This window comes from Cryptomeria japonica, chromosome 1 (genome assembly GCF_030272615.1).
Source record: "Cryptomeria japonica chromosome 1, Sugi_1.0, whole genome shotgun sequence".
NCBI classification, from domain to species: domain Eukaryota; kingdom Viridiplantae; phylum Streptophyta; class Pinopsida; order Cupressales; family Cupressaceae; genus Cryptomeria; species Cryptomeria japonica.
Genome location: NC_081405.1, coordinates 458,686 through 479,859, shown reverse-complemented (window position 1 = coordinate 479,859; position 21,174 = coordinate 458,686). Strand labels below are relative to the sequence as shown.

General features: G+C 35.9%; 1 protein-coding gene across 2 annotated transcripts in view; it reads right to left on the bottom strand.

Annotated features, from left to right (window-relative positions):
* LOC131036644 (dol-P-Man:Man(7)GlcNAc(2)-PP-Dol alpha-1,6-mannosyltransferase) overlaps positions 1–21,174 on the bottom strand; it is a 229,051-nt gene that overhangs the window by 187,816 nt on the left and 20,061 nt on the right. For both annotated transcript variants that reach the window (XR_009104127.2, XM_057968579.2), the window contains exons 2-6: positions 18,671–18,756; positions 16,775–16,816; positions 16,607–16,652; positions 13,522–13,608; positions 2,942–2,997 (exon numbers count right to left, since the gene is read on the bottom strand). Coding sequence is in view for 1 of the 2 variants with exons in the window: in XM_057968579.2 (XP_057824562.1) it covers positions 2,942–2,997; positions 13,522–13,608; positions 16,607–16,652; positions 16,775–16,816; positions 18,671–18,756 (317 nt within the window). In the remaining variant the exon portion in view is untranslated. The remainder of the gene's footprint in view (positions 1–2,941; positions 2,998–13,521; positions 13,609–16,606; positions 16,653–16,774; positions 16,817–18,670; positions 18,757–21,174) is intronic.

Here is a 21,174-nt window from a genome sequence, read left to right as displayed (position 1 = left end):
ATCTAGGGTATGCAGATTTTCGAATATCTATCAATTGCAGACCTACAGTTTCATTTGGCAGCCATTAAAAATCAGAATTGAAGCAATCATTTCAAGATACAATTGCTGCTACAGTACCCGCGCTACAGTAGACGCTACAGTACTCGCGCTACAGTAATCCGTGAATAGTGAAACGCTACAGTGGCATGAATAGTGACATGCTACAGTACTAAGAAATCAGGCATTTAATTGGCAAATTATTCGTAGCTACAGCAGGAACGCGTTTAATTGGCAGTCCATTGAAGAGTGGAGACCATCATTTGCAGCAAGCATTTTACATATCAGGTTCTCTAATTTTGCTGTCATAAGTTTTGGAAATTACATGTTATACCTTTGTAACTATTTGGTGTGAGAATAACTAATAAAAACTTCATTATGCTGCTGCCACATAATTTCTAGTTTGCATGCCAAGTGTTTGATGATTTGTCAAGCAGTTGTAGTTGTTATTTTTAGTTACTTATATGCATGTTAAAAATCAAAATCAATTGGCATATCATTTCTATGACTTTGTTAGTCAATCTTTCATGGTTAGAGGCATTCAAAACATTAATTGCAGTGTACAAGACCCAAACAATACAAACAGAAAACTCATAACAGCAAGTACAGACTTTGCAAGACAAGTGTTTGACAAAATTCCCAAGGGTAGAAATCAATGATTTAAGGGCAAAGTTAGTAAGGGTTCTTACACGCTGCCAAAGATATTGCCTTCGCAAAATATGATAGGCCTGATGGGCAATGGCTAGCCACATGCCATTGAAAGTGTGCTCATAATAACAGAGCCCCCAACCAGATTCGATGAAGCCAACAAGAGTGATCAAAGTGTGACCACTATGTAGGAAAAAACCGATCAAAAAAGAACCAAACAATAATGTTGGCAAAAACCTTATCGCTCACAAAATCGCACAAAATATATCATCTCTGTAATTCTTCATGACAGACCTGTGACGAACAATAGAGACGGATATTGATCAGCCCGTGAGTAATGAGGGTGCAGGTCATGCCAGCAATCAGATGATTGTGAAAACTGGAGCTTCACTCCCCTGAACACGAAGAGAAAGACCTCTGCTACTGATTCTACATTGACTCCACTCAAAGTGTGCTTTTGAGTATTGATCTGTGCCTAGATAATAGCAATTTCAACTACAAAAGAAGAAATAAATCTCATGATATTCACGAATGCAAATCTCCTCCAGCAACACTCTATCACTTACTCATTTTGCTATGAGATCCAAGGCTTTCAGAATGCCAATACTCTCTCGTAGTTATCTAGTTACTAAATAATAGGTCCAGAGAATAACTTGGCTCTGATACCATATAGGAAATATGGACAGAGATTAAGAAGCTCTAAATCCAAAATAAATTAATACGTGCTTCTCATTTCAACACTCAATACATAGCTAATATATAGCCACTTACATAGCCAAACAACCTCCTATTTAATAGGGAGGTGTTATAACAAATATCCCGGAATACCATTCAAGGGTATAACACATTAACCACTAACGATTGTGATATATTGTTATTTCAACAATATATACGACTAACCATCCAAACCTATATTAGTGAGTTGTTTATTAACAACATCACTATTACAATAGTAAATACTAACACCTAAAATATATTGTAAACATTAATTTTCCAAACACTATCTTGTATCTCTTGAAGTAAATGAGGGGGAATTTCACCTTCCACGTTTGTGTAAGTTGACCTTTCCTACCTTCCACATAAACTTAAGTTGATCCACACCCCTCTTCCTTGTTAACCTAAGTTGATGTGCAACCTCCTCCTTGTTAACTTAAGTTGATCCTCACCCTTCTTCCTTGTTTTAGGAGGTTAAAATTCCACTTAGGCGTTTTTGCTTCCTCATTTACTTAGGTTGATTTGCATCTCTTCCATGTCTTTGAGGCTTTAAATTTTACTTAAGCAATTTTTTACTTTCTCATCAACCTAAGTTGTTGCACAGACCTTCCTTATTATTGAGGGTTGATATTTTTCTTAAGCAATTTTTACTTTCTAAGCAACCTAAATTGTTGCGCAGGCCTTCCTTATTAACTTAAGTTGGTGTGCAGGCCTTGCAATATGTTGGAAGTCGAAATTTTCTTTTACCTTGACGGTTGATTGATCCTTCAAACTTAACATTTTTGCCTTCTAAAGTTGATCAACTTCCTTGTTTGAAGGAACTAGCACGCAGCCCTCTCTTGCACATTGGTGGAGAAAAATTGTCCAAATTGATTGCCTTAGAATCTCGCTTTCTCTAGAGCTAAAAAAAATTTGAACATACAAAGGAGGTCTTGATTCTTTAACTTGTGAGGAAGACTTTATCCTTTCAAAAACTGACCCTTCCTGTCAACCTGGAGACATGACAGAATTCTAGCAATTCTAGCAAGGTGAATGGCAATACTTGCATTACTTGACAAAATTGTCAATGTTGTATGCTTGATCAACCTTAAAATCTTGGAGACCTTCCACCTGAACTAGCTCAACTTGCAAACTCCCTAGAGAAAAATACCTTAGAGATCAAATTATTGCTGAATCAAAACCCTAAAACAACTAAAGCATCTAATCTAAGCAAGCAAAAAGGGGGTCCCCATTTCCAGTGGGATGATGTGTGAAAAGGTCACAACACTAAGGATACCCTTCAAGTCTGTTTGTTGCCAAGTTTGAACATGGTAACATACGTTCCAACTTCACTTTCATTTCAATGGATCCTTTCCTCTTGAAGCTTTAAAACATGGATAGGATTGGTCCTTTAGGTTGCTACAAAATTAATTATCCAATCCCAAGGTCATCATAGAACCTGACAGTTAAGAATAAATATCAATTCTTATAACAAAGCCCTTTCATAATTTGCACATATAAAGTGAATGGCATTTCCTAAACATGTTAAACAATTCAAATATACCTGCATGCGGAAATGATGCAAAGATGCGAGAACGATGCTCCCCAATACAAGACGAACTGCACATTCAACATACAGGCTAAGGATGGACAGGATTAAAAAACTAATGCAAATCAGAACACTATTAATTGAGATCATCTGAATTCAATATACATATATAATGGGTGCACACTGGTCATGGCACAGAGAAATGAAGTGCAGCATAGGTATAAGACAAGGTTTTAATCATCCCATCTTTTGAAAACATCAAATTTACAATTACCTAATTACATTTTTGCTTTTAAAAAATTAACACATCAGAAGGGAGTGAATAAAAAGTATTGCTTATAGATAAGGTACATATGTTAAAGTTAAATTATGTCTGTAATTAGGGAAATAATTTCTTCCATTGGTGACTTAAGTTGTGTCCCATTGCCGATAAAAGCTAGTACATTTTAGCTGTTATAGTCATCTGCTGGCAAACTCCTGGAGCTATTGTCCAACCCATCATATATGGTTTCTTACCATGCTAAAAAAAATCCATCATCATCATACACATCTTCATCAGTTTGATTTGCTATTGAGCTGAGGGTATTGATGTTTGAACCCGATTTGTGAGATAGAAATACAATATCCTGCCTTTGGTGCTATCCAAAGGAGCACAACAAAAAGTAGCATCATTGGGCATATGGTGGTAAAATTGATAAGAAGCATTATTTCTATTTATTAGTGAATGTGTAAATAGAAACTTGACTCTTTAATTGAATTTTGGCAGTTTTAATTTATTCCAAATTTTTGTCAATGAAATTTCAAAGTGCCTTCACAAATATTTGAAGTTTAAGCATGATTTCTACCCCATGTCTTTGAATCATGATTGTATCTTCTCAAGATTCTTCTATGACTAGTAATTATTCATTTTCAAGGTCTATTTTCACATATAAGTTTCAAATTTCTACTTCATCAAAATATTGAATGCCTAACTGAAATATAAACTTCAATCACTGTCTACAATTAAAAGTCTCATCAGTGAGAGCGACAAATGTATTAAATTATTATTATCTACTAGAAAGTATTAGCATTTTAATTAGCACCTTTCAATGCAACACAATAAAGTAAAGATGCACAATAGAACTGCTCTTCAAATTAGAAGAAAAAGCTCCCTCTCAAACAAAAACTAACCTATTATGAACAATATGCACTTGATATTCATATTCATTCTAAATAAAACTAAAAGTATGTCTTTTTAAATTCACCTAGGCAAAAGGCTAACATGCTTTTCAACTCAAGGTTGAAAATTTTTTTTTTTTTTGACTGAAAGTACATCCTATGACTAGACACTTGCATTGTTTAGCTCAATAAAAGATTAGACGTGTCATATCCCCTTTTCAGAATTCAAGCCCAAATTAATTGCATGTGGTTCTCTTAAAAACATGGAGTTGAATGATGAGACTTTTGCTTCAATTGCTACAGTTTACTGTTGCATGAATATCTCTTGCTTCTTATTTTAGCTAGCTTTTATATCAACTGTATGTAGAAATAGTGTTTTTTAATGGCAACATAGATGAAGAGGTTTATAAAAAATCAACCCACAAAGTTTGAGATGCATGGGTAGGATGTGCATGCATACAAGCTAAAAAACTGCTTAGTACTCTAGGATTCATGAATACTTATTTTGAGTCTCACTTAAACTATTACAAATCCTAATCTGTATTAATAATTTGATAAATCTGATCTATTGTTTTAGTCTTGTATGTGGATGAGCTTATTCTTACAAGAAGTAATGAGAAACTCATAAAATTGTGTAAGAGGAAACTGGCTTCTAAATTTGACATGAAAGGTATCAACCTTATGCATTATTTCTTGGGTCTTGAAGTTTAGCAAGGTACAAGAGAAGTCTTCTTAAGTCAAGGGAAGTACACAATAGAAATTCTATGAAGATTTCAAATGTTAGATAGAAACCTTCTCACTACTCTAGTGATTCCAAATTCGATGTCATTTGCCAATTTAGAATCTAATTTTGCTGGGTCCATTTGTATGTAGGTACGTAGTGTTGGTGTACGTTTTATCATATACCGAACATTAAAATAAAATATCCAAGGATACTCTATCCTCTCCTAAAGAAAATCACCACTTGTGCCAAGATTGCGAGAAAGACCACAAGGCGACTCCAAGGTCTATATGTCCAAACGGGCGACTTTATGTTGGATAGCTTCCTTGGTTATGTATGCTGAAATACAAGAGGGACTTACGCTCGACTAATATCATTCACAAGCTAGGACTTAGACAAATATGGAAATGAATGCTTTTTCTTTTTTTCTTTTTTTGGATTTTCAGATTTTGGACTTCCTCAAAAAAGGATAAAAAGGATAAGGGTTCAAAAGAAAGCTATTCCTATGAACTCAAGAGACAGTAAAGACTGGGTGAAACCAATAACAACACTTTGTTTCACCACTCTTGGACAACTACGCAAAGTGGGTGCAATCTTCTAAGGTTGTGCTCAAGATTTTCATACTTATGAATAATACCAACAATTGAACAATATTACTCAAAGTAGAAGTTAAGCATCCACATCAAAAGCTCGGGCTAACTTTACACATTGAACGAAAATCATCCATCCAAAGAAAGTATAAGCAAAAGTTTCACAAATCTAAACTATCAATCCTTCATTCATCTAACAACTTCAAAGCAAATTACTTTAAGCGAATCTATTCTATTCTATTCTATTGTTGAAGAAAGATACGCAGCCATGCAACCACTTAATATCAATAAGATTTCAAGGCAAACACTTGCAAATGAACTTTTATTATTCAAGTAGCTCTAAGCAACAATTTCATAAATCTCTCCACCACAATGAAATGAGAGAATGAGAGTTTATATAGATTTCTGAAAAATGAATGAATGGCCGAGATCAATCTAAGATCAACAGTCAAGATTAAGACACCACAACCCTAGATAGAGTTTCTAAAAAATAAAACTAGAAACAAATGCATGCTAGACAAGTGGCGTAGTTAGCCATCTCCTAAGAGGTGCATCCTTATCTTCTCAGGCAGCAAGTTGTTCAATGAATTTGGATACAATTGAGTTGACCTCTTCCATGGTGACATGTGGCAACATGTTGATCCTGTATTCCCATCCATCCAAATCATATGTGCAAGCGGCAAAAACAATCTCCCACTCCAGCTCCTGTTTCTAGAAGGCATCTCAGACAAACAAGAATTTTGATGCCTTAGCCAAACTCTGTTTTAGGACTAGTCTTGTGATGGGGAAGAAAATCTCCTAAATTCTAAGCTTTAGGCTTTCCAACTGCATATCACTTTCTCTAATTGTTTCTTTCTCGAGCACATCTGCAGCTACAAGGAAGATCTTGTCTTGAATCTCTTTTATCTGCCTTTACCTTCTCCAAAACTTCACTGCGTGCAACTAATGTCCAATGCCATGCATTAAAATCATAGGCGGCCCCTGCTACAATTATCTCTTTGTTAATCAATTCCTGTTTATGCATGCCCTACAATACTCTAAGGCACGAGATAATCCTGTCTTGAATGTCCTTGAGATCAGTCCATGCTTCCGCCATGCTTGCAATTCTGGAGAGCAGGAAGGAAGTCTGCCCATATGTAAGTCTCAGTTTGTCCGCAAATGTCGTTGCTTCTTCTTTTTCATTTGCCATTCATTCTTTGGTTTCTATGGCCGTAACTACTTCTTCCTTAGAATATCTGACTGTCTCCGATGAATTTAAAAGTGGAGGAACTTTTGGATTGGCTTGATTGAGCAGCTTAAATCAAGTGTTGAATGTATTCCCTCAAGCACTCAACTTCTCTTTTGTATTCCCTTTTCTTTCCTACTTCTTTGTCCAGTCTTGCATTCATGGAAGCGACTAAATTATTCAAGTCTTCAACTTCCTAACTCTTAGTAGTTGGTCCCAAATTGATTGTAGTGATTGCATATTCATGAGGAGCAAAATCTTCTTTTGCCTTGTCTAATTTTGGCACAAAAATCTGCACCGTGCCACAGTCGGCTTCATCTCTCTGGATGGTGGAAAACCTTTTGGCTGCCTTCTTTACAACAACCTGTTCTAATCTAGCCAAGAAGTCGGCCATATCATCTTCTTTTTGAATTTCTATTACTTGTGTCTTTACTTTCAATCTTTCCTTCAACCAATCAGGAATAGTGGGTTGTTCAATGCCTTCCACTTCCTGATCATTCTCTTCACATGCCATAACCTAGCCTCCTCGAAAAGCGAAAAATCATTCCCTCCTAAAATTCATTGCCCAGAATATCCATTTCATTATCTGACTCCAATATTTATGTGCTTGTAAGAGACGGGGGCTCTTCATCTTCTTGATGGATTAACTCTACATTTCCTCCATGAACTGGGGAAGGAATCTCCATATCCACCAATGACTCATCAATAGCCAATGTATCAATTATGTTCCCTGATGCGGTAGAATGAGATGGTTTTATCCTTTGTTTCTTCCCTTTTGTTCTTGAAGAGCTTCCTACTTCTCCTTTCTTTTTAGCACTTTCAATCAATATGGCACTTTAAGATGCTTCTGCATTTGAAGAACATTCTTCTGCTTCACCCATTAGGTCATAAGTCAAGGTCAAATTTCTCTGTCTTAATCCATGAATTTGTTGATTGACCCACCAACGAGAATACTTCACAACTGGCCGAATTAAAGTAGCCAAGTCTGCATGCTTAGGGTCTAACCATCTGACAAGCGGAAGAGGTGTATTCTCGTCAAAGTGTGGCTGAGTGTATTCTGCATTATCTTCCAACTGATCAGGTACACGGAAAAGTTGAGTAATTTTGATCAAGCTTACTGGTAATCTGGACCATAGTCTCTTCCTGGCATCAAATTCATTTGCAGCATCTACCCAAAAATCTTCTAAGTCCACTCTATGCATGTATCTCTCACCATTTACTGTCCCAAAATTGTTGTGAGGATCATAGTTAGCTCTGGAACAACAGAATGTGAAGGGATACCATTGCATCTCTGGCCTGGCACTTTCAACTACCCATGTTATTGGACAAGACTCTAGCATATTTCCAATAAAGAATGGGAAGGAAATAGCTGCCTTCTGCCTTATTCTTTTGAAGCTTTGATATGTCTCCAACTGTCTAAGTACTTCTAGCAAGACCATTCTGTTGGTGGGATAGATCGGAAGTCAATAAGGTCAATCGGTAAAACCTTGAACTCTTATGTATGTGAATTTCAGAAACTAGATAAACCAAGATCCATACTTGTTGATTAAACTCTTAGCTTCAGGAGATAGCCTTTGATGAGTTCCCCCTTGTAGTGTCCTTGTGATATACATCGGGAATGCATCATTCACTCGCTTGAAATAGCTCTTCTCACTAAGTTGTAGCTGCGGGTAACAGTCATAAGATTTGAATTCATTTTCACCATTGCCAACTATGCCTTTGCAAATCAGTCCGAAATATCTATAATTTATGGCCAATAGGTAGACAATATAAGAGCTCATATAAAATGACTGTCTTTTCCAAGTTTGTCAATTGTTCATGGAGATCATTACTGATTATGCGGGACCAATTGAACATCTTGACTCCCGAGGTGATCTCGTCAATGAAGTAGTGCATCCATGTCTCAAATGGCACACCCCGAGAGCTGCCCATTACTCTATTCAGCAGTAGGATAATGTCACCATATTCCTCTTTGAAGTATAGGCGTAGCAGCTTCTTTGGCATTTTCTTTTGAGAAGGTCTTGTCTTTTCCAACCATGACTTATTGATATTTTCCGCACAGAGTTCAGACTGGTCATCATAGATTTTTTGGGTATCTTCTTTAGTTTTTATATGAGGTTTTATTGTAGTTTGGTATTCCAAACATTTCCTAAATGGCTAACACTAAAAGATTAGCTAATACCCTTCCATCAAGTGCAATGATCGCTCTTTCTTGTGCATCATAGTGCATAGCACATTCAACCATCAGCTCAACATATTCTTTAGCTGGTGGAAATCCAGCTACTTGGATGATGCCATTCCTCATCATCCAGCGAGCAATGGGTGTTGGCAAGTATCCATCATGGCCATACATTCTCTTTTTGAAGTCTTCGAAATCCACATGTCCAAGGTCAGTATCTGTGACGTTCTTCCACTTGGATTTGATCTTTGGATTTGGTTGCACTCCCTTACTGGCAAACTTCATCTAAGCTTTCTTGGAAGGAACTCCTTTGGTGGTCTTTAACCTGCAAAATAAATGAAAATTATTATTATTTATTGAGAAAATTCGTAGTTTAAATTCTGATTTTGGACATTTTAATTCAGAAATTTCACTTTTAGCTTTGTTAAAAAGCTAAATATCTGTGAAAAATCAGACTGAAAGTGGATGAAATTGGTCAAATACTTAGTAAATTCTGAGAAATAAATGGTTTTAAACAGAAGAAATCAGTCAAGAATATGAATTTCTTGAACCTCTGGAGTTTTCTTTGACTGATTTTGATGAAAATTTGCCTTAAATTGTGAAAATTCTTCCTGAAACTCAGAAAAAACACTTAATTTCTTCCTTCCAATGCTTAGAAAAATTTTAATTCTTCAAAATTCCCTCTTGAAAATCAATTTTCCACAAAATCTAAGAGAGAGAAAACTTCTTCTCAATTGCACTTCAATCTTCCAACTTGATAATGAATTTGAAAGTGACTGGTTGAAAATATATAAAGTTAAGAATTTTAATTTTAGGAGCTCCATGTTTTTTTGTTTTTTTTATTTTTTTATTTTTATTACTTTTTATGTTTTAATGTTTTAAATCTTTCCAAAATGGAAAGTTTTATTTTTCTCTCAAGGATTCTTCTTAGCCAAAGAAACTTCTAGATCTTTCTTTCAAATTCCAAAATTTTCCAAGTGTTGAATTTTCGAAAAGCTTTCCAAGTGTTGAAATTATTTTGCTTTCGAAAAGCTTTCCAAGTGTTGAAATTATTTTGCTTTCGAAAATAATTCATAGTGTTGGAAAATATTTAGAAATATTCTATGTGTCAAGCTTAATTTTTCCAACCCGTTCATTTAATTGACCCTTGATTTCATGTGTTTCTTGGTCGAAATTATTTTTCCTCTAGCCATTTTTCTTCCTTCGTAATGGTGAGTTGGTCATCTTCATGTCTAATCTTCAAATCATGGGCGAATTTTTCATCTTGTTTAGGCATCTTCACATATTCCATTTATGCCTAAGCGAACTTGGCTAGTGTCTAATCATAATGTCTTATTCATCTTGACAAATTTTGCTTTCATGTCCAAAATTTCTTTCTTCTTAGGCGAATTTGTCATCATGTTTGGCCCTCTTTCACATATCATGCTTAGCCAAGAGTGGGCGATCTTCATAGAAGTTTGGACACCTTGTTTATCTTTATCTTGGCCTTGAGCGAGCTTGAATGTTTATGTGCCAATGTTTGGCCACGTCTTTCTTTTCCCTCTCAACCTTGTCTTAGGCGGACTTGGTATAGACTTTGCTGTATTATTCTTGTCATCTCTTTCATGAGCGGACTTGGAAGTTTGTTTGTCATATACTTTAGTGTGCTTTACTTTTCTCCTTTATACCTTGGTGGACTTTGCTAATTATCTAGCCATCTCTTCTTCTTGTCAAGGCGGACTTTGGCTCTTATTGGACATATGAGCTTTCGATCTATTATGCATCTATGGTGGGCAGATTGGAGCATGTAGAATGGATGAGTATACAAACACTCATGAGAATGCAGCATATTGTTAATCAAATTTCAGTCAATAGCATGTGTATGGAGTGGAGGGAATATGGTGAGACATTATTGTAAGGAGAATAGATAAGCATAACAATAGGAATACTTTTGCATGACAGAGTTGCAGGTTTCAATAATGTTGATTGCATCAGAGTGGAGTAGCAGAGAAATATAGTGTTCTTCATACGGCTGGTTTGGGATCTTGGTGGTGCAGCAGAGAATTGCTAGAGGACAAGCAATGTTTGGGCTAGGAGGGACCGTAATGTCCCAATTTTTAAGGTGACAAATAATTAAATTGATTTTTATTAAGTAGTCAAAAAATAAATGAAATATTCACATGATGACTTCATATTAATTAATTTAATTGAATAATAATAAAATATTATTAAATGTCACTTCATTAAATTAAGTTCTCCAAATATGATTAACATAAAGTCGGCCAAGTCAATCTAATATTCTAGATGCTTCTTGGAGTTCTTTATAAGGAAGTTGGATGAAGTAAAGCATGCTCATGATTTGATAAATGGTTTATGATTTTTGGAGACGAAAATCTTCAAGAGTTGATCAGAAGGGTTGGATGAAAACCTGACTCTTCCTGGGAGTGGATTCGTGACGAAGTTTACAACTGGGCCAAATTTGTGAAGTCTCCACTGGAGACAAATTTGTAAGGGTTGTTTCAAAAATAAAGATATCGTATCTATCTCTTATTTGGAAAAAGAATAAAGCTTATATTGCTATTGCTCTTCTTTATACTGGCATATTATTTTGGGACCAAGCTATTTTATTCTATGCCAATATAATTTAAGTTCCCTACTAAAGCTCTTTAATAACCAATATTAAGTGTCGTGGATTGAATAGAACTTAATTTTTCTCAGTTGAACTATATTGTATGCTAGCAATTATATTTCATATTGATGGTTGAATTTCTATTTAATATTTTGATCATGACTTTCCTTATATTGAGCGATAAATTATTTGAGAGAGTTTATTTGCGGAGGATGATTAATAAATCAAAGGCTGAAGTTTGGAAATTAATATTTCTAATGTCGGGCTCCTAAATATGGCTATTTCATCCTAAGTACTCCATATCCTCTGAAACATTCATTGCCTTCCTGTTTATTGAATGTGCACCATTCAAGGACTACTGAAGACCATTGTGAAACATGGTAGGTTTAGTTTGAAGAAAGCATAGCAGATTTCACATTAGCCCATGATGCGATCATGATTTCCAGCAGGAATTTCAATTAGTTGTGGGAAAGATTATAACTTGGGCGCATATCATTGTTTGATGGGAAGTTCATACTAATCGGGCCCAAAAGCTTGAGCGTTCCTCTTTAGCCATGAAGACTATTACTGCCTCTGTAGATTGACAAACCTGTGATTGAAAAAATTATTTTACTTTTTCAAGGAGGCTTGCACATCCAGATTGTTCTATAGCTGGCAGAAGTTTTATTGGATGCAAGCAGTAGTTCATCACTAATTTATTTATACTGAAGTGTCTTCCAACACTGAAGTATAAATGAATTCAGGCTATCGGGTGATCGGATATATGATACAAGTGCATATTTCTTCATTGACATTAGTTTGGTGTGTGCAGAACCTGACGGTGTACTGAACCTTGCATAGCATAAATGTGTTTATCTGAATTTGGGAAGCAATCTGGTTATTTGTATTACTGCTTGAACATTCTGCAATAATGGTCAGATCACTATTTCTGAATTCTGAGTTGGTTGGTACATTCTGTATTGCACCATTTCTATGATCATTTCTGTTCCTTTATATCTGCACTGGGAATTACTGTCAAACACATGAAACAAGCCAAACTTACAATCTGAGTATGGAAAAATAGCAGTGATGATGCTCATCTGATTAATATGTTTAAGTGTAATAAATTAGTAATTATTTAAGGCCGGCCATTTCACTTACAGTGTTTCATATTCGCTCCAAGCACATGGATATTTGTTTTCATTTTCTTGGAGACAAAGTTTTGAAGGGAGCAAGCATTCTTCAATATGTTCCATCAAATGAATAGGTTGCAGACATTGTTCCCTCAGATGAGTTAGGTCATAGACATTTGACAGAGCCCCTGTCAAAAGGAAAGTAAGAACTCCTGAGATCAAAGTTGGGGTTACTAGGAAACACCTTCCTCATGAGGAGGGAGTATTAAATTCTATTGCTCATATGATTTTTCTGAGTGCTACAAGTTAGAAAAATGTGAGTATACTTCTAATGTTTTTTGTGATTTAAAAGCTGTATTAAGGCATGAATGCTGCACCCAGCAGCATCTATTGTCAGCGACTCAGCAGAGCTTGGGCACTATTTTAGCAGATTTTTGTGGTGCCTTATTTATATTTAGATGCATTTGTCTTAATTTTAGGGCAGTATTTTGGGTGGCCTGTTGTTTTTTATAGGTTTAGGTGCAAGCTTTAGATAAGGTTGGTTTTTATATTAGATAATGTGGTAATAGGATTAGGTGCAAGCTTTACATAAAGTTGTTTTTATATTTTTATTCTAGACAGTATTTTGGGTGGCCTGTATTGTTTTTAGGGTAGGATTTTGGTGATTAAAAAATCTAAAAATAACACACTACCTTTGGTAAGCGCCTAGTTAATGTGTCATTTATTAACCAATAATGTCACTATTTTCGAACACTTGACTTTCAGAATTATAAAAGAGTATTTCCAGCATCACAGACTTATTCTCATTTCAATTAATTGTTTTAGGTTTTCATAATTTCAGTTTTCTATATATACAGGTTACAGCATTCCAGCTGTGGCTTTGATTCAAATTTTATTCAAATTGTACAGTGCAGAATCTACATGCTATGTGCTGAATTTCAAAAATTTAATTGCTCATAACTATAAATATACAGAAAATTAGATAAATAACAAAGTGCTCACCAATTAAGAGGCCATACAATTTTGGTAATTTGGAAGCTTTGATGACTGCTACAAATGGTGATGCCAAAAGAGATACAGCAAAAGCACCTGCATAACATGTATAAAATGAAACTTGCCTCAGAAATTGAACACTATAGCATGAAATTTGCATTAACTATATTTCATTTTCTGCAATGTACTCAAAGCACGTGTCAACATCGACTTAAAAAATGCTAAAAGGAAACAAAACTAAAGGAATCAAGAGACAGCAATGAGCATCCATGAGCTGGTCAAGGCTTGGAGAAGGAACTTGGCACCAACAAAGAAGAAATTGTGTATTTACTGTCAGATTTTCAGCCATACAGAAAAGAAAAAACTGGTTCAAGTCCCAATTTAATAATGTCTCACAACAATAAACATCATGGCATATGTATCTTTAAAAATGATTTAGTGACGATCTTCCTCCAACCTATACCTATTGGGTTTGAATTATTGACAGTGGTGGTTTATATGCAAATGATATAGATGAAAAGGGTAGTTGTATTCAATTCTATCATTGTGCACAGCTATTTCCGTAAGAGACTCTGTGATGACAGTATTATAGTTCATTCAATGGTTATCAACCCATCCACCACAATGAAAAACATCAAAAAGGAATCAGAAGACTGTAATGATACAAAAGGCAAATGAAAGGGCTCTGCTCAATATAATATATTTATGTGAAATTGTCAATAGAGGTAAAGATCTAACTAAGGTTTTCATTTTGCATATCAAAGGTTTAGATTGAAGTTATAAACACAAATGATTAATCTATAAACTTAATCAGAAACTAATGACAATAATCACACAACATAAAGCACATGCTTAAACAAATAGTCAATATTAAAAGATAAAACAAGAGTATGAAAAAGAGAATAGCCAGATTCCCTTCCCTATATATGCAGAACGCCTTAAACATGATAAAGACTCATTTATTTTAAAAATAATCCCCAAAGCAATAGTGTACACTGTAAAGCATGGTGTTAATCTTCCAAATGGAAGCGATCCAAAGTAGACCTTGAAAATTATCAAAATTCAGTTGATTGAAGTAATCGGTTATAGTTCTTAGTTCATATGCCTAAACAAGAGCTTAAGAGATGCTTTTAAATTGATTTAAAAATATGATAGAATTGGGAACGTTAGAGAGAAAACTAGAAAAATAAAATAGGTGCACCGGGGCTCAGAGATAATTCAAATGTCCTGGGACACGCTGTTTGAATAACAAGTCCATAAGGAATAAAACAATGAATCAGAGTTAAAAAGGAATCTGAATCAATTAAACTTTCATCACTTTGTGTCTGAAGCATTTATAATCCTTGTTAGAACACCTTTTCTCGTTGTTAAGCATAAATATACCACTCAGGCGTAGTTATTAGAAATATCGATCATTCAAACTAACAAAAGTGGCCTCAGAGTGCTCTAACACCCTCTTTACACTACCAGGAGTCCTCCAACTAGGTCCTTGTAGCTTAAACTAGTCATAAAACACCCAGGGTGTGCATTTTTGTTGTCTCTGTCACTCAGGCTTGTAAACCCCAACCTAGAGCACTCTTCTGCCTAATCTATGAGTTAAAAACTTGGCAAAATCACCCCAATCATCCTTCTAGAGCCCTCAACCACTCAACTTGGCAAAGAGCTACCTGCAGTGCTCCAGAGTTTTTATTGCCACTTGACTTGGCAAATACCTAAAATGAGCACTCTTTCTAGGTCTCTGTCACTTACACATTGACAAACTCAAGCTAGGAGCACTCCAAGACCACTTTCACCACTAAAAAACTGTCACAAGCCCTCTAGGCATACTTTCCATGCTTACAGCCATTTGACATAGCAAAACACAAACAATGGAAAACACATGTCTGGCTCACACCTCTATGTCTTTTGTGATTGCTTTGACATTTAGACTTTTGTCAATAGACAAACAATAGACCTTGGATCATGACTTTCTTAATTTCCTCTTTCACGCATAAAAATGAAAGACTAACCAAACAACCCTTAAAAAAGACAAGCCTTAACTCAAAAACAGAACAAGTAACCAAGGCATCATCATGACACTCAGCATTAGTCTGCAATAATTTGACATATAAACACAATGGAACATGGAATAAGGGCTTTGACATTAAAAGTTCCATAGGGGTGCAACACTCCCACATTACTCCATCCCATGCCTTCAAGGAATGGTTCTAGCATCACCCATAACGATAATCCTCATAGTGCTACCTTTCCGAACCTCCTAACAACCACATTTCTTAAGAAAACAAAGCAGAAAGAATCCACAGAACCATCCTACACTTTGCACTTGCAAATATAAATGACAATCTCACAGACCTCCTGAAAATAGCAGAATCGCAAGCAAAATGCATGATTGAAGACAAGAGAATGTCTTGATGAAGAATATGCATGCTATTAAGAAAAATCAGCAGGCATGAGGAAAGTAGTGCTATGATGAGGAATAGCTACCAATCTGTCCATTACCAGACTGAAGCAATTGACAAATCCCTCAACTCAGGTAAGACAGAAAAATACTATTCCTGGTACAACAGCAAATATGGCAAATCGGCAACATCAAGTGCCTGCCAAACACTCATAATTTCTTTTATAATGAGGCTATGGTTCACAATCAATGACATCCACAGCAAGGGAATGAAGATGATGATTATGGTGACTCATGTGGGACCTAACCCTAGAAAGTGCATCTGGAGTATTTCAAAAGCTAACACATCGGAATTATCCCCCGACATTCTTCTATATTAGAAAACTAGCCTTCTCTTGCTTTGATAATATAGTAGTTTAGTAGCTCGCTGTCTCTTATGATTATATACTCCTTAGCAACTTTGTGTAGTTCAGTTTACTGCTTGCTCTTCTCCCTAGTGTGGTTGTTGTAATCTTCCCTCATCTCATTAGGGATTTTTTGTACCTCTTTACTCAGGTTAATTTGTAATTTTATATTTATTTAAAAAATATGTAAGATAAATGGTTGCTCAGCAATTACTATAGTTATATTTAAGCTACATTATGGATGGTGTTGAACCACATATAAAATATTGGAATAAATCAAACATAATATTACCTATAAAAGTGCGCGGGACAACTCCTGGATATTCAAAGTGATCATACTGCACAATCCACAAAGAAAACTATTCAAATACCTTAGATATTCCTCCAAAACACAAATGTCTTCATAGAAAGTGTATTTTAGTCAGTGCAAGAACACTTCTTATGTAACTAGTAAACTTGCCTTTTCTAGGTGTCGATGATGATATAAGATATCGTGCATTGCCTGCATGGGTGATAAACCAAAAAAAATGAGGTTAATTGATATTACAAAAGGAAAAAAAAAAGATATGCAGATTATAAAATCTAATTTTTTTCCTGAATAAATAACCTTTCATTAAGTTCCAAGTTTTTGAATTTATCAAGAGTACTTTCTCCCAACTTGTAGACAATGGAACACTCTTCTGTTACTTAATTCTTCTTGTGGATGTAAAATACGAATTTGTGGTTTCTTAAAAAAAATGATGTGGTGATTAATGTAGAAATATTTTTTTATGTTTTTACAATGAATCCAAATAATCATCTTTGGCACAAATAACACCACCACTTAATCTCTGGGTTCAACATATTGGGGTTACTAGGCAAACCATTAAACAAATTAAGTGCAGGCATTCAGCATCAGTTCAACTAGATCTATGAGATGTGATATCAATATTGTTGTCCATACTCGTATAAATATTGAGCTTTAATCATAAGAGTCAACCTAGGATTAAGAGGACTCGAGCTTTATGTCACCTCTTGTACCTAGCTTGAGATTCCTTCGAATTCTCCTGCACTTGGAGAGGCATTTGCTAAATCTTATCAATGAGCAGTTTGGATTTGTGAACCTCTGAATCCACATTCTTGTTAGAATAATTGTATTACATCTTGTTATAGGATATATTAATAAAAAAATAATAATATAATTATATTAATAAAAAATAAAAATATTATTATATTAATAAAACAATAATAAAATCATTAATTAATATTATAATTGTTGGTACGAGCTTTCCACAGGCCATGAAGAATTGTATGATTGCTTTTGGTTTAACTATGTATATTTTTCAATTAATCACAGTTAAAAACCTTATGAATCTTAATAAAATTCTTTGTAAAAGACAAACTCTAACAACCTAGAATAAATTCTCCCTTTCCCATCCCAGATGCTTTTTAGATGACAATCACTATTGCTGATGATGAAACTGAAAGTGTTTTCAAATATCCAGCTAAAAGGTGAAAAAGATCACTGCTAGAATCAGGGACTAATTCTAATTGGAAATCAGTGCACTTTGAGAATCAAACCCTCTTCAAATGACCGAGGTCACTACAAGAAAAAACTCATGCTCATCTATGGCAGCCAAACAAAAGAATGAAGTGACGAAGAAATAGAACAATGAGGATCTTTGTATGCATGAATATCATTTACTCTTTCTACCTTTGTTCATGTATATATAGAATTTGCTTCTGACCATGCACTATTAATTGGTGTTGTTCTATTTTTGAAAATTCATATCTATCCTCATAAGGACACACTTCTTTCAATATCAAATCTTTCGATAAGACAACTCTTGGTCAACCATTCTATGTTTAGTATGCCTATTCATAGATTTGAATTCTTTCCTTATACCAGTCAGCTATATCAAGACTAGACACACCTATATACAGCTATTCCAAGCTCACAATTTGAAAACATAATTCCCTCAATCAAATGCTTCCTTCTACAAGCATGTTAGACTTCAATATTTTCCCTTGCACTCCACCTTAAATAAGTATGATCCAAACAAAATGAGTTGACTTCAGAATTTTGAACTCCATTTTGCTTATAAAAGTGCATGCTTGTCAATATTTATATTGTATACATTATATAATAAAACATAAATAGCACATTATGTCCAATAGTTATTTCTACTAAATTTATCATGATCAGAAAAACTATCCTGCAATACTTTGGGCCCCCAACCCTAAGTATTTATTTGCTCCATTTATTGATTGTTCTCGAATTACTAACTACTTCCAGCCTATCTTAATTTTTCCACAAATTCAATCAATCAGTTGGAATACATAATGCATAGCTCAAGAATAGACTAATGTAAATTACCTGCACATTGAAGCTCTCTTCAACCTTCGTGTATGGAGCCAAGAACACGTGAATTGCTGCTATAGCAATTAGCAACACATCCAATCCTAGAGAACATGTAAAACAACAAAAGCTCAAAATGCAAACAATGGAATATTAGATCAAATCAAACCAAAAATATGTCTAAAATTGTAGTATCCAGTATCCACCAAACAAATTCAACACTTTTATTGAAAATAACCGATGAGAATTCCTAATCTCAAAATTATATCAATTTAGCTCATTTAAACCATCATAAGCAACAAATCTTGAATTATACCTTGAAAATGAATGTCGTTTCATTCGGACTAGTTTATTCCTATTTGAAAAAGGTTAATAAGGATAAAATTGTCTGACCAATTTAGGAGGTTCATAAAAGAAAGAGTGTGATCATAAATAACGATAGATATACCATGTGCTAGTCATCAACTTACAGAATAATTTAGAGGACAATAACAAATAAATTGACCAAAGCACAATTGCAACAGAAATTAGCAAGCAAATATGAGAGCACACATCACCACATGAGTAACAGACTTCACCTTTGAAAAACATACACTCTAGCAGATGCATTCACTCACTTAAACCATCTCTATTAAAGGCAATACATAGGTCTTAAACCTCTCAGGCTCTATACCAGCACGACCCATGTTGCCGGGAATAATCATTATGTTATGTTGTTATATTATGTTTATGTTGTCGTCGGTAATAATGAGTTACGGCGGTCAGCTAGTTAGCCGACGGGTAGGTAGTTGGAGTCGCGACGGTTGTGTCACACCCCTTCGGCTGTCATATATTGTACCACCTCCAGGTGTTGGAGGACATGCAATGTGGACGACAGATTATAATATGAACATCTTTTGACATTAATGGCAAGCTTATTCTGGTACTTCTTTTGTATTTGCATTGTGCATTGCTGTTCAGTTTCTGTATTCTTCCTGTTTACCCAGTGAGGTAAACATTTGGCGTCGTTGCCGAAATTATTTTGGGAGGGACGGGAATATACTACATGGCACAGGGATAATGGGACAACCATTGCCCGAGGGGACGAGCAGTAACCCTGACGAAGATCACCAAGAACTGTTCGAAGGGGAACGAGCACTCACAAAAGATTTCTCTTGCATCCTTCAGGCGGCCATCGAAACACACGTACGGAGGGAAGCCACCATTGAGGCTGTTCCAGAGGATGCTATGTGGAGCACGCTTGGTGTAAGCCCGGCGGTGAATCGGTTGATGAGCAATTTGCCTAACCTTTTGGCTCAAGCATTTTTGGCTCTTCAAAACCGCAGAGAAGACACCTACCGTGAGAACCAACGACAGCACATCTTACGAGAATTTCATGAGCGCCAGGATGACAGACGTAGAGAAGACCGACGAAGGACAAATAATCCTTAAATTGTGAAGGGAGAGAAATAAAGAACACTGTTAGAAGCAGAAGAATTATGTTGATTGTATACAAAGGAATGAATTAATAAAGACTGTTGTGTTTTGGTTTATGTGTTGTGAAACATGAAATTGTACCACAATTAATGCCCAATTTACTGAATAAAGACAGAAATAAGAAATTAGAAACCGACAAGTGGGAGGCTACGCAGAAGGCTTTGATTCTGGAACAACGTGTAGAACGTAGACGGAGGCTGAGGCAACTTGCCGAAGGACGACCTGCCGAAGGGTTGCCCGAAGGGAACCAAGGAGGTGTCACGGAAGGTGCAGAAGCCGAAGGGAATTTCTACGCGTCACCAGACTACGGCAGAGCGAGAAGCCTCGAAGAGTTTCTGGAGGAAACTAGGTTACGGAGAGAACTAGTTGAAGAGACTTGAGATCGGTTCAAAAACTTATCTCTCACGCCACAAAGGGAGGATCACCGAAGGGAGCCGGGCACGGGTGACGACGAAGGGGAAGCTAACCGCACGGTAGGTACAAGGCAGAACACCGTACCTTCGGTCACCACCACAGGAGACATCAGCGGCATCGGAGGGAGCAGCGCCGGAGGGCAGACACGGCCACAACCACCTCCAAGTGGACGACTTCCATCAATGGCGACCAAACAGAAGTTGCCCAAATTCAACGGGGATAGCAAAGATGATCCCGCACGGCATTGCCGTACCTGCGAAACCATCTGGACCATAGATGACAAACTTGCCGAATACTCGGCGAGTCACAAAACCTCGCCGAGTTTTTGGCCCTGGCGAGTAGTAATGACTTCTACTCGCCAGGAAACTCGCCGAGTTTTTGGCGAGTTTTTGCCAAAAACTTGGCAAGTTTTTGCCAAAAACTCGCCCGTGTTTTCTATACAACCGAAAACGGCTTAAAAACTCATTTGTTTTTTGTTTTCCAATTATGTTTTGGGCTGAGAAGGGGGAAACTCATTTGGAAGGCTTGGAAGGTGATTTGGGGTGGTTATTGAGTGATTCCAAGTGGATTTGAAGGGGATTTGAAGGGGATTTGAAGGGAAAATCAGATTCCAAGTAAGTTTTTTAATTTTT